General features: G+C 32.3%; 2 protein-coding genes across 2 annotated transcripts; both read left to right on the top strand.

The window, feature by feature from the left end:
- The first annotated feature begins 600 nt into the window (after positions 1–600).
- On the top strand, positions 601–5,499 carry LOC115985499 (TMV resistance protein N-like). Its single transcript, XM_031108440.1, has 2 exons — positions 601–1,097; positions 4,455–5,499. Exons 1-2 carry the CDS (start codon positions 601–603, stop codon positions 5,497–5,499), a joined length of 1,542 nt encoding a protein of 513 aa, XP_030964300.1.
- A 1,212-nt stretch (positions 5,500–6,711) lies between these two features.
- On the top strand, positions 6,712–13,606 carry LOC115983724. The gene is made up of 5 exons (XM_031106483.1): positions 6,712–7,259; positions 7,373–8,596; positions 9,083–10,581; positions 12,666–13,027; positions 13,121–13,606. The coding sequence occupies exon 2, from the start codon at positions 7,634–7,636 to the stop codon at positions 8,537–8,539; it is 906 nt and encodes a 301-aa protein (XP_030962343.1). The 5' UTR covers positions 6,712–7,259; positions 7,373–7,633; the 3' UTR covers positions 8,540–8,596; positions 9,083–10,581; positions 12,666–13,027; positions 13,121–13,606.
- Positions 13,607–14,567: the final 961 nt, after the last annotated feature.

Raw genomic sequence — 14,567 nt, 5'->3', positions numbered from 1 at the left:
TTCATGATAATCGAACCGGTATACATATCGGTTCATGGTCAGACCAATTGAACCGGTCATTCCAGTATGGTTTGTGTGAGTCCCACACTTTTCAAAATATTTAAAATAAGGGTAAAATTTAGATACAACATTTAGATAATGTTCGGTTCACCACGTAAGATTCAACCATGTAGCTGCAATTCATTAAAAATTTACTTCCATTCCAAGAGAAAAAAGTCTCACATGACTGAATCTTAAAAGAAGAATTTAAGGAACAACACCTAAATACTGTACTTAAATTTTATTTTTAAAATAATACCATGGAGTATTGTTATTCAAAAATTGAAAAGTACCTTGATGTGTTTAAAGTTTAAACACCTAAATTGACAACAGTGACTCAAACACCTTTAATTAAACACTATTACCAAGCACAAATTTTTTTTGGCCCATAGTTAAACATTGAAAACTGTTGTTTGAATTTACATACCAAAGCGGTCCTATATATTCACTATCATAGTCTCCCTACTCCCACAACAACAACAACATTCAATTCCCCATTCCCATTCTCTCTCAAAAATCCATTCAAAAAAATCTCTTTTAGATCTTCTCAACCATATAACTATGGCTTTTATGATAAACAAACAAACCTCCTCTTCCTCCATCACCCACCGATATAGATATGATGTGTTCTTAAGTTTTAGAGGTGAAGATACTCGTAAGGATTTTACAAGTAATTTGAATGGCTTTTTGAATTTGAAGGGTATTAACACCTTCATTGATTATGAACTCCCCAGGGGAGAAGAAATTTCTGTTCAACTTGTCGAAGCCATTGAAAGTTCAAGAAGTTCCATAATTGTATTCTCTGAAAACTATGCATCTTCCACCTGGTGCTTGGATGAACTTGTTAAGATCCTTGAGTGTAAGAAGAGTGGCCAAATGGAACTAGTACTACCGGTTTTTTATAAGGTGGATCCCTCAGAAGTACGTAACCAAAGGGGAAAATTTGGAGAAGCATTATCAAAACATGAAGCAAAATTCAAGGATAATATGAAGGTGCAAAGATGGAGGAAAGCTCTAAATCAAGCTGGCAGCATATCTGGTTCTACCTACAAGGAGGAGTATGTATTTAATGACTATCCCTTGACTTCTATAATTTTTAAGTGTTTGTTTTCATCACTAAATTTTAGTATTAACAATAGTTACCACTAATCATATATTGATGGCAATTTTTATTTTTTTGAGTGTTAGTGTTAGGTTTTAGGCCCCGATTATTAGAAAAATTAATCAACTGTTAACAAATTAATTATGCTATTGATTAAAATTATTAACACATCATACAAGCACAAATCACATAGACACCATAAATGATGATTCAAGAGAACCAATGAAACTGTTATTTCATAGTAAAAAAACTTGGAGAGAATTTAACATAAACAATCCTCAAGTCAAGACAATATGTTCACTAATATAATTGAAGTTTGTACAATAGACTTAACCCTCAATCCATAGCTATCTCATGTACTACTTACTGGCGTGACCACACGTAGCTCCAAATCCACAAACTCTTCTATTATGAACTATTGCACAAGAACTCCCTTGTTCATGACTCTAAGATCTCTGCTCAAAGATTTGATAAGCAACTATGGACTACAGTAACTTTGCTTTATAACTAGATTTGATGTTTGCACATAGTCTCCAGTTATAGCTACAAAAGGGTTTGGAAAATCTCTAGGTCTATGTATAGAACACTACCCTCATGTGTGCCAAAAATGAGCTCTAGGGTTTGTATTTATAAGCACTTAAGTTCCATCAAAACCCTCGATCGGCTTATATGAGAAGATGAAAATCCAATCTACATAAATCTCGATAAGTTGAAGTTAGTGGAATTTGACCTGTCAAGCTGCAATCAAAATGGAGTCTTCTAGCTATCTCTATTCTACAATCTTGAGTCTTCAACTGTTTTGAATTTGATTTATCTTGATCCAAGTATTATTTCAAAACTAATTAACTAGAAAAACTAAGTTCTAAACAGTTACATTTGTTCATGGTTGTCAACCTAAAAATAAGAATTTTAAAATCTCTCCCTTTGGCAATCCATAACAAAACCACAATACATCAAAGACTCAAATACATCAGCCCAAAAATACATATCCCTACAAATTCAACATACTTCTAGAAAATTGCGGGTAGAAGAACGTATGTCTTGTATATAAAGAGTACTTGTCTTTCGATAAACAATATTGATCACAATGCTATATAAATAAAAACTACAAGACGCATAAATAAAAGCATGTGAATCAACATAATTTGCTTGATACCAATTGTTTAAAAGAAGAAGCAAAGTGGTTTAAACAACCATACCCAAATAAAAATATTGTATCAAAGCTAAAAGAAAAAAGGTAAAAAAAAAAAAAAAAAAAAAAAAAAAAAAAAAAACACAAATGTAAAAATTACTCTAATAGCAAAAGCATATATGCACAAAAGCAAATAGCAGATATGCAAACTAAATCTCCCCCTAAGTTAGATACCTAAAAAGGCTTTTATTTTCTCCCCCTTATGAAACAATTTATTCTCTCCCTAAATAAAAACAGCTAAAAACCATTTAAAAACATTTAAACTATTTTTTAACCATTTAAATAAGATTCCCAAATTTCTCAAGTTCACTCCCTCTTTTTGCCATGTATTGAGAAAGACAACTCAATCAAAGAGTAGAAAGAAAATAGACACGAGAGAGGCTGAGAAAAAAGAGACACAATCAAGGGAACACAAAAATAAAAAATAAAAAATAAAAAATAAACTCTATAGAAAATAGAGGCAACTCCCCCTATGAAGAGCATAGGTTTTAAAAACAACTTTCTCCCCCTATAAAAATATAGGAATGATAAAACAACTTTTGGAAAAAGGTTTTGGGAAAATTTAGGAGGTGGGAAAAACAAAGAGGCACAAACCAAACTTTAAAAAAAATTAAAAATAAGTAAGGATTCACATGAATACAAATATTCTCTTTCAATATATGCAAACTTAACATTATGTGATCCATTTACAGATGCATGCAGACACTTCCAAGCACGATCAATTTATACTATAAAATATTTCTAAAACTATAATTAAAAAACTTAAATCGTAATTATATTTAACATAATTGATAATTTAGGGAAAAAAAAAAATTAAACTGTAAGAATGTAGTTTGAAAGGAAAAACTGTTAATCTCTAAAAATTGAACTATTTTCTTTTTCATTGCCCCTACCTAGAATAAAAGTATAATGATCAAAACCATAGTCTATAAAACTAACTTTGAAACATAACACGAAGACCAAAGTCATAAAGTGGACATAATAAAAGTGAATTAAATAATACTAAAAGAAAGGCCAAACTATGGTAGTCCAAAAACCAAGAAAATAAAACCAACAAACAAAATAAAATGAAATAGTAGTACTAATAAACTACTACCATATAGCTAGTGGTAGAGCTATGTAATATCAAATTTGAGATGTTGACAATATAGTAGATGAGTAATTTGATGCCAATTGTCCCTATATTTTAAATAGGTTTCAATTTGTACTAGGTGTCATTCCATCTCATTTGTAAAATTTTGAATGTATAATACTTCCAAGTTCCAACTTATTTAAAACTATTTTAAATCAATCATGAAATTACTTAATCTGAAACTACTTCTAGCTCATTCTATTTAGGTCTCATTAATGAGACCTAAATTTTAAATATTGGGAGTAATTTCAACAAAAAATTATTATTAGTTCAAATATAAATTTCAATGAAAGATTATATTATGTTCTAAAAGTTAATTGTTCATAGCAATAGATTTTATCTTAGTGAAACTATGCTAATTGTTATATTTTACTTATAATTCACCGAATGACCTAAAGAGAAAAAATGAAAAAGAAATCCCAAAAAAAAGAGGAGGGCATCCACTGGCGCAGCTATAATGTAGGACGCCATTTTTATTGTATAGTACTACAAGGTATGATATGATTTGGATATAAATTTATATAAAATTAGCTTTATTGTGAATGTTTATCAAAATAAAAAATAAAAAAACTTTATTGTGAATGTTTTGGTGATAATAATTACATTGTTGATTATTATATAGCTTCATAAAAAAAAAAAATTATATAGTGTACAAGAGGTCTTATAATTTTTTTAACAAAGTAAATTAAACAATTTAAAATGATTATGGTTTAAAATAGATTTTCTTATAATTTAAGATTTAATTTATAATTACTTCAAACTATAGGAAATTATATAATTTACCAAAAGTTTTAAAAGCGTAGCAGCATGATGCAAAGAGAGTAACATGGTGTAAGTGTAACTACAACTTATAGGGCCTAATTTTTTTGTATATAGTATGATATTTCAGTTGTAGTGCCAAAACCAAACATCTTGAATTTATTCGTTGTTTAAGTATATCTATTTTCTACTCTAACTCATTACATATTTTGATGCTTTGTAATTGGCAGCTGCAGTAGTTCTCAATATGAATTTATCGAAGAAATTTTTAACGAGATCTCAAGAGCTCAACTAAATTGCATGAAATTATCTGTTGTAAGATATCCAATCGGAATAGATTCTCGTGTAAGTGACGTCATAAATCGATGTTTAAAAATTATGTCAAATGATGTTCGCATTGTAGGGATCTATGGCCTTCCTGGAGTGGGTAAGACAACAATTGCAAAAGCTATTTTTGACAAAATTCATTATCATTTTGATGGAAGTAGTTTTTTAGAGGATGTTAGAGAAAATTCACGCACAAATGCTGGCGTAATCCATTTACAAAACACACTTTGTTCTGAGATCTTAGGGTTTCGGGAGTTGAAGGTGGGGAGTATATCTAGAGGAATCAATGTGACAACTGAAAGACTTCACTGTAAAAGGATTCTTGTAGTTCTTGATGATGTGGAAAAATTGGACGAGATAGAAAAATTGCTTGGAAGGTGTGATTGGTTTGCCTCTGGAAGTAGAATCATTATAACAACAAGAGACAAACACTTCCTAGATGTTCTTCAAAGAGATTGGCATGTAATGTACTACGAGGTTAAGAAATTAAATAAACATGAAGCTCATGAACTCTTTTGTCTACATGCCTTTGGAAGACGCAAATCCAAGGAAGATTATTCGGAACTTGTAGATCAATTTGTACATTATGCCAAGGGCCTTCCATTAGCTCTAAAAATAATTGGCGTAGATTTGTATGGAAGAACTAAGCGTGAATGGACAAGTGCATTAGAAAAATATAAAAGAGTTCCTAAGGGAGATATTCAAGAAATACTCAAAATAAGTTATGATAAATTGGACGAAACTCAACAGGAATTTTTTCTTGATATTGCATGTTCCCTTAAAGGATACCACATGGATATTGTTATGGATATCCTCACTAGTATGAATTTCTACGATCCATATTATGATATTAAAAGCCTTATTGATAAGTGCCTCATAATTGTTACTAGAGATGACAAATTATCGATGCATGACTTGATTCAACAAATGGGTTGGGAAATTGTTTGACAAGAATCTCCACAATCGATCGAGAAACGTAGTAGACTATTGTGTTATGAGGATGCACCTGAAGTACTTATTGAAAACACGGTATAAGTTGTTTTAATTTACTTTTTCTTATTTTTTCACAAGTGCATTTAGTCTGTTTTTTTCCCCCTTTGATTTTGTAAATGTTTAAGAAGATATAGGCTCATGAGTGTGGCTTTTGTTTAAAGTTCAACAATCTATTATATTTTTGGTGAATTATAATTCTATAATGTGGTTCATTTAATAATGTTTTTTTTTTTTTTTTTTTTTTCAATTAGGGGTCAAATGAAATTCGAGGCATAACAGTGTGCTTGCCTAAACCAGAACACATGCAGTTGAATCTTGAAAAGGCGAAGAATCTCAAATATTTGAAAGTTCATAATGTAATTTGTGAAGACTTGAAATCTCTTTCCAATGAGTTAAGGTTACTTGATTGGATTGAATTTCCTAAATCTTCGTTGCCATCCGCCTTTGAACCTAAAAACCTTGTTGTACTCAACATGCCATATAGTCACATAAAATTGGACGAGCATTTCGAGGTATGATTATTAGCATTTATAAATTCTTATTAGGTTGTTGTTAACGAGTTTTCCTAGAGAATAAGTTAAGGTGCATTTTTTTGGGGAGCTAAAACCAAACCATGCATTTAAGACTACATTAAATAATATTTCTATACATTTTTCAATAAATAAAATCAAATTGTGTATAAATATTAAAAAATGTACACATAACCATAACGAATTTATGGCTGCAAATTAATGAACTATTCACAAATGTATTTACATTTTTAAATAGACTATGCAAGTGTTACAAGTATTACTATATTAGGCTTACAAACATCACTCATAAAGTCAATTTAACTATTCATTAATGAGATTCTTGAAGTTTACCAATCACATCTATTATCATATCAATTTGTAGGTAAAACTTGTAGTGTGTTTAGGATTTCTCATCTTAAAAATATGTATTATAATTTATAAATGAATATTTATTATTTCTTAATCTATGCTCGTTGCCTACTATTTCAAAGTTTTTTTTTTTTTTTTTAACTAATAAATTTCAAAAAAAATTTCCTTCTGCAGAGGTGTCGGTTCGAAACATTGAAACAAATGGATTTCACATCTTGTCAAAATATTACGAGAATACCTGACTTATCAATAATTGCCCCAAAGGTAAAGAAGTTGGAGTTTTATGAATGCGAAAATTTAGTTGAGGTTCATCAATCTGTTGGACTTCTTGAAGAGCTTGAAATTTGGCAAATCACTAACTGCCAAAATCTTAGAATTTTACCAAGAAAGCCCCAGTTGAAATCTCTTAAATGTTTTTATTTTTTCAACTGTGAAAGTCTTGAGCGAGGAGCGGAAGGATCAGCTTTCCTTTCATCAATTGGGTGTCTCTTTGGCCTTCTTGAGTTATCAATAAGTTTAAAAAACGTGAGAGATTTTCCAAGTAGCATCTTTAATTTACAAAATCTTAGGCAACTCCATCTGTCTTATTGTGAAAATTTTCCAGAACCCCATATTCCGGTTTGCTTTCCCAAATTAGAATATTTAGTTATATATTACAGCAACATTACTACCATCCCTGAAATTGCTAGTAGATTTCCTCGATTAAAAAGACTTGACATTTACTGTTGCGGCAATCTCCGGGAAATTCCAAGGCTTCCACCCTTTATAGAATATGTAATTGTAAGACGGTGCGATTTGTTGGATCCACAATCAAAAAGAAGATTATTGAGTCAGGTCTCACTCTCTCCTTCTCTCTTAAAGTCATAGAAAGAAACAAATTTTATTTTATAAATATAATATATGACTAAATTTACTAAATGTGTCTTAAATTTGCTGATTGGAAACAGTTTGAAAACCTGGTTGGGCTTCCACGAAATATAATATGTGCAAAGGGATCATTGCATCAGGAATCTGTTTCTGAAACAGACTATGATACAACAGAATACGAAAGGAATGTTGCACCTGAACCTAAGGAATTTAATCTTGTACTTCCGGGAAATAAGATTCCGACGTGGGTCAACCATCAAAATGTTGGAAGCTCCATATCATTCTCGGTCGGTTGGAATTTTCTACCATTTGCTTTCTGTGTTGCTTTGAAAGTAGAACTAATGGATAATGTGGAAAGTATAAATTCAAGTTTTCGTTGTTCTGTGTACATTTTCTTCAATGGTTATAAAAAAAGGCTCAAAAGACTTAATTTGTTATTAGATTCAGCACCTTTTGTGTGGTTTAGCTATAGAAGCAATGAGCCATGTCCATGTGTTGGCATAGTTGAGCTTCTATGGGAAGTTTCAGATTATGATCCGGAAAGGGCAAAAGTTACAATAGAAAGGTGTGGGGCCCATGTAGAATGCATCTGTCCTCCTCAGAATCCTGCTGTAGCTAATATGGCCTGCACAAGAATTCATGAAAGATTAAAAATGTTTTTATCAAGAGTTGCTGCTCAAAAACTCGTCAGATGCTCCAACATCCAAGATATCCATTGCCCTCTTTGTGAAATAGCAGAAGATTCCCTTTTACATCTATTTCAATGTTGTTCCTATGCCAAAGGAGTGTGGTACGGTAATAGATGGGGTTTTCGAGTTGAAATGATCCAAGCTCAATCTGTAAAGGAGTTTGTTGAACAGATAATTGATCCTCCAAGAGAATTACTAGCAGAAAGAGTCACCGAAGATGAATTCTCACTATATGCAGCAGTGGCGATGAAAATCCTTTGTGATGCACGGGAGGAAGCCCTGTATTCAAACACTAAAGCCAGCATAGACGAGGTAGCCGATCGTCTGAACAAACAATATGACTTTTACTTGAGATCACTGGGGATTACGTGGGCAGCTGAAAAGCAAAACAGGGGGAGTGCTTGGACCAAACCACCTAATCAATTGGTGGTTACTTTTGATGCATCATGTGATCAAAACATCGTAGGCTTGGCTGTGGTTCTCAATGATCAAGATGGGAATGGGAGAGCTATAAGACGTGGCATAAACAACGGTAGGCTTGGCTGCAGTTCTCAATAGCAAGATGGGAATGCCATTGGCTAAAGAGGAGTGCAAATTGTGGTGGAGGGTATAAAGGTATGCACCCCATGCATTTGATAAAATGTTTCTGTGTGTATAAAGGTAAGTACTCCATGCATTTGATAAAATGTTTCTATGGGCCAAATGAATGAATTCACTCTCTTTCTTTTCTAGAGAGGAGTTTTAGTGTGTGTGTGTGTGTAATGGTAAAATACTGTGAAGATTAAACAATTGGATTGCTATTTTTCTTCCTTTTTTGTAGTTGATGAATCTGCTCTAGAGATAATCTTTATTTTGTTAGCTTGTTGTTGAATATTTATCTTTTGGATTGTTTTGTTTGAATGATAGAAAACTTCATTGTAAATCCAACTTGCAATTGATATTCTGCTTCAGCTTTGGTTTCTTCGTCATTTGGAAATGGGGTTAGATCAAGAAAATTTAGTGCTTTTTCTTAGGAAATACATTCTCTCATTGCTTCTTTACCAATCCAAATTCTGTTTACTTCATCTAATGTATTGTCAGTTGCCTGTTTTGCGAGTGCAGATGCTTTGTGGCTGAGTCTGTTGTGTCACAAGCAGAAGGTTCCTAAATCAAGGTGTGATCAGCCATTAAGCACTTTGTAGAATATGCCAAATGTCAGAGTAACTGCTAGAGGCAGACCTTCTGGAATTGCCATTATCGATTATGACTACTGCAATGACAATGCATGATCAGCCATCCTTCACCTCATATCTAATACTTTGAGTTCAAAAAATGTTTGAGTAAGAAGATTTAGAGTATTAGAGCAACAAATGTTCTCTCATTTCATCTATAAAAAATTGCATGCTGTGGTTTTTTTAGTTTAAGTTTCTGTTCATTTCTTTGGACATAATGTTCATCTATTAAAAATTGCATGTTGTGGTTTTTTTTAGTTTAATTTTTTGTTCATTTCTTTGGACATAATGTCTATAATTTAAACAGAATCAATGGAGAGTGGTTAGCTAAAACTTAATATTTTTGCTTTAATTCATGCTTATGTATGACCAAACTGCTTGTCTTGTGCTGTTACTCTCAAAGTAAGAGAGTGCACCTTGTTGGTAGTAGAGGAGATTTCATTGGTCAAATTTATAATTCTCATGATGATGTTTCAATCTTCAATTCTTTTTCCTCATAAATGCATACACATGTGAGATTTAGTATTCATAAATTATCGAGTCACATATTGATTTCTTTTATTCTTTTTTCCCTTCTGTTACAACATTTGTAGCTATTATTCTTTGGCTTTGCCTTTTGTAGAGACCATCTTAGAAGATTGGCTTTTAGTGTATCTAGAAAGGTTTCTAAGTCCCTACATGCAGCCCATGTAGTTTAGTCAATTTGTTGTCATTTACTATCTGTTCAGCTGTGTATGCCATTTTCAACATTATATCCCTATATGAGGACTGTGTTATCATCATTATGAGTTACAATGAGTACTAGGGAAATATGCTGAATTGTAAATGCTTTTATTTTCTTGTAATGAAAAACATCAATTTAGAATGTATTTAATTTTTAGAGCTTTTTTTTTTTTTTTTTTTATAATTTTTTTTATTGCAATCGTAGAAATGGGCCCTATTTACATGTGCCATGAGGCTGTTGGTGGGTGCTTGTACATTTGGAAGAATCACTATAGTGATATATTAACCACATTATCTAATAAACACAATCACGTAGAAAATGCTTATGTATTGTGAAATATATTAAATGACCAAATAGAAGGACTATATTTCAAGAAGCTAAGATTTGGGTTTTGATAATCTGATTCAATGCTTAGAAGAATCGAAAATTACAGAATTTTAAAGAAAATATTAACAAGGAGAAAGTCTGATAAGGTAAACTGTTAGCTTTATATCCTGTTGTTTTAGTTTGTGTGAAGAAGCTTTATGCTTGAGAGACATGCAAACTTGTTTGCAGAAAAGACGAATGCTCTTAATGAGTGAAAAGGCAAAGACAAAGCTGCAATTTCTATTCAATTACCTGATTGCCCTCACTCCAACCTCTCAGTATTGGCTTAGGCCATTGAGGTATGTTCATGAATATTGTATGTTATTACCTATCAAAAAAGAAAAGAAAAGTATTGTATGTTACTCTGCTTGGGATATTCTTTGAACTAGAACTTATTTTGAGCTTTAGGTTGATAAAACAGTCACCTTACACAAGCCCTTTCAAAGGTGATTTCTCCACAAGTTGGCTTGTAAGTGGCCTAGATGGACCTATATGCAGCCTGGTCATGAGATTGTTAGTGCTTGGGCCAGGACACCTAAAATCTAAGGCATTATCTTATAAATGTTACCAAATTAATTAACTTCTTTATATCTACAATGGAATATCTTTGTAAAAGGTTGATGATACATTCTTAAATTACTCTCTTCTTGGTTAGCCGCCTTTGAGGCAACTTTTATGCATATTGCCTGCCTCTCTGATGAACAGACTTTCTTTTCTTTATAATATAACCTGGGGTCACTTTTTTAGGGGGACAATAACTTCTTTATTTGAAGGAAAATATATGTATATTTTGAATAAGGTATGTCTAAAAATATATTTTATAAGGAAAGTAAAAATTCTCTAACAAAAGCTAATAATTTTTCTGTTGTAGCATTGATGTTATGTTGATCCCGTCAAAACCTGTGGCTTTTGAATGGGATTAATTGTTTGTGATATCTGCAAAAAAACCTAAGGGGACCATTGAAATAAATTAGAAGATTTGGGGTGTACAACACAAAGGATTATCTATATACATATAAGAAATTTAAAAAAATTCAATCCCATGGGAGGCAACAGCCACCTTGGCCTCCCTTGGGTTTGACTTTAATAATGATCTGCTTAACTTCTACTACCCCTGCTGCATTAGATGAGGTGTTCAAGAAGGGACATGTGTAATTGCATTTTTTTTTAATATCCTAATTAGGAAGAAATAAATCTTCATCTATCTTTTGGGGAATTGTTGTTCTCTTGCTAGAGTTACTATTCTACCTAGATGTAATATGACCTGAGCATTGTTGCAAAACCTTGGCAACTGAGTACTATGATAATTACTTATTGTTGAAGCAAATTAAATTTACCATCTACTTTATTGATAATCAATCATCTTTCTATACTAATTATTCATCTGATGAAAAGATGGCAGACAATTTCTTATGTAGTTAAATAATGTAGTTCTTGTAACTTGTAATGTAAATGTTTGCATGTGTGTTTTCCCTAAATTTTGATAATTGTTGGTATTATAATTTGGTTTCAATATGGAAGTAATCATGAGGTCACTTTGCTCCGAGTTTGGTTTGCATATTCTTCATTGTGATTTTATTTAGAATCATTTAAGGCTCTCTATATTGCTGATTTGTTAAATATGATAACATATAAGTAAGATCAAATGTGGACTGATATTCTGGTCAGTTAAGTTGGAGTAAGTTGTTTGATTTGTTGAAGTTTGAGTTTTGTAATGAGCTTCTCAAACTAATGATGTTTATTACTTCTTGTCTAGTTGAATCCATGAATTTTTACATTTGATAGTGTTAGTCTTTTACTTCTCTGACTGTATGCCTAAGGAAAGTTCAAGCAAGAATGACTTTAGCTTTGAACTTTAGTACGAGTTTTTGATACTTGATAAAACTAATAATTACTTCGGAGTAGGTATTTAATTTGTCATAGGGTTGGTCTTACTAATGAATTAGGCAGGGTATAGCTTTTCTTTCTACACTTATGTCATGTTAAAGGCTATCTAGAATCAGTTTCTTGAATTCATATCCCTTAGTCTCAGGAGCTCCCTTGTAGTAGGTGTGAATAGCCTTCTCACTCTTCCTCTTCACCAAAACTCCAATTCCCTTTTTCTCTGAATTCTATAACTTAAAATCTTCAACATGGATTATAGATTTCATTGATATTCATATCAAAAACAGCACAAGAAAGTATTACTTTCTTGGTAGGGCTCCCAGAAATCTTCACAATCAATTGAGAATCTATGTTGTAAATAGTACTTGGATATTCTTAAACCAACTGCTTCTTGCGTTTTATCAATAACATATGATACTATTTTGTGGAATTACCTTCCCTCATTGCTTATTTAAAGGCAAAATCTTGTTACCTTAATCTCATTTAATGTTTGTCCCAGATTGTGACTAGCCAAAGCATTATCAACCATCATGCACTTTATTCAAAGTGGAGTAACAGCCAATGACAATACCAACAAGTACATTGAGATATGTTGGTGCCGCCCATCCCTCAATATGTCCGCCCTGATGTCTCTACTCGTTGAGGGAGCTTCTCAAATTCCCCGGATTGCTTGAACTTACAGACAGCAGAAACAGCAACAACCACAGTGACAGAAACAATAATACTCCCACCATGATACTACCCATCTTTCTAGCCATGCTGTTTGATACTTAAGGGAGAGAGAGTATAGCACAGGTCGAAAGTAAAATAACAGCGGTGTCCTCAAATGCTTCAAAGACATAACTGAGGAGCTTTTCGCAGGTGCCTTTTTGTACTTATTGGCAACAAAATATTCTTTCTATGAATAAGATCAAACATATTATCACTAATATCTCCCTTTATGTCTGTTTCAAGAATCATAGCCAGTGCTTTTACACTACCAGAGTGACTCAAAGCCTCAGAGTTCTCATTCCTCACAATGTCACAGAGCCTTTTCAGATCAACAATGAGAAAGGAAACAGGTTTGTCATTCAAGGAAGCCTCGTCATCGGGATGCACATTGATGGTCTTGGTCAATTGGTGTTGTATATATGCAAGGGCAGTTGTAAATCAGTAGACCATATTTGGTTCATTTTTTAGTAGGTCATGATTTGTGGTTCATTTTTCTGTTGCTTTTGGGGTACATTGGTTGATGCCAAGAAGCTGATAGATGTCTATTCCTGCTGGAAAGGTACTCATAGTCATAACATAAATATAATCATTTGGCTCACAGTTCCTCACTGTCTTATGTGGACAATTTGGAGGGACTGAAATTACCTTACATTTGAAGGCGTGAAGAAATCAGTTGTAAAGATCAAACATACTTTCCTACATCTGCAATTTGAATGTCGTATTATGCTTTTTTTTTTTTTTGGGATATTTACATTTATGATTGTAATTCCTTAACAATCCATTTTGAGCAATCCATTTCTTTAACAAAATTCATTAATACTTTTAAAAAGAAAAGCGTTTGATTGTTCACTTCCTTGGGCTACTCCTAGTTTATATCTCTGTTAAGATTAATAATCAATATGGCCATTGGTTTTTCCAAAGGGCTGTTGAAGTCATGGGTTTAATATGAAATGTGTAAACAATTAGTATTTCCAACCAAAACAGCAATGTGATCGCTGAATTCTGTTTATGAAGCGAGGGATAGGGAAACTAAGATAAGGATCTTTGTGTTATGATTGCTACTTCTTATGAAGTTTAGCCCCAAGGTGACATTGTTCTGGACGAGTCAACAAAATGTTTAGTGTTGGCCTTTCTTTATATGTTCTTTCATTTTTTGGTCATATGTAGACCTTTATTTGATATCCTATTTTGGAAGAATCTAAACTGTAGATTATGTGACTGTGACTTTGGTTATTTTCATGTCATCTAGACACTTTTGTACCATATATATATATATATATATATATTTTCTCAAAAAAAAAAAAAAATCTATATATCTATATCTATATAATCTATACTAGTCTCATCACATGCGCTCCGTACATGCAATGAGACTCTTTTTATATAGGGTTGAATTTTTAAGAAACCTGTTGAAGAATTATGGAGGAATTGAGAAACTGTTCTTCCCTTTTTTTTCTCTTGATCAATTCTTGGCCCAAAACTGCAAAGAAAGTACAGTACTGCACTAGCATCTTTCGGGGACGGTGAGAATTGTGTTTAATTTTCAAACAGTTTTGCTTTTGAAATACTTGAGTGGTGCGTGTGGCAAAAAGTTACTCAGACACACACGTCCCACCTAATCTTCTCCTTAAAAAAAAAAAAAAAAAAAAAAAAAAAAAAAAAAAAAAAAAAAAGAAGTAATGGACATTAA

This window comes from Quercus lobata, chromosome 4 (assembly GCF_001633185.2).
Source record: "Quercus lobata isolate SW786 chromosome 4, ValleyOak3.0 Primary Assembly, whole genome shotgun sequence".
Taxonomy (NCBI): Eukaryota; Viridiplantae; Streptophyta; class Magnoliopsida; order Fagales; family Fagaceae; genus Quercus; species Quercus lobata.
This window is presented reverse-complemented; position numbering and strand designations above follow the sequence as displayed.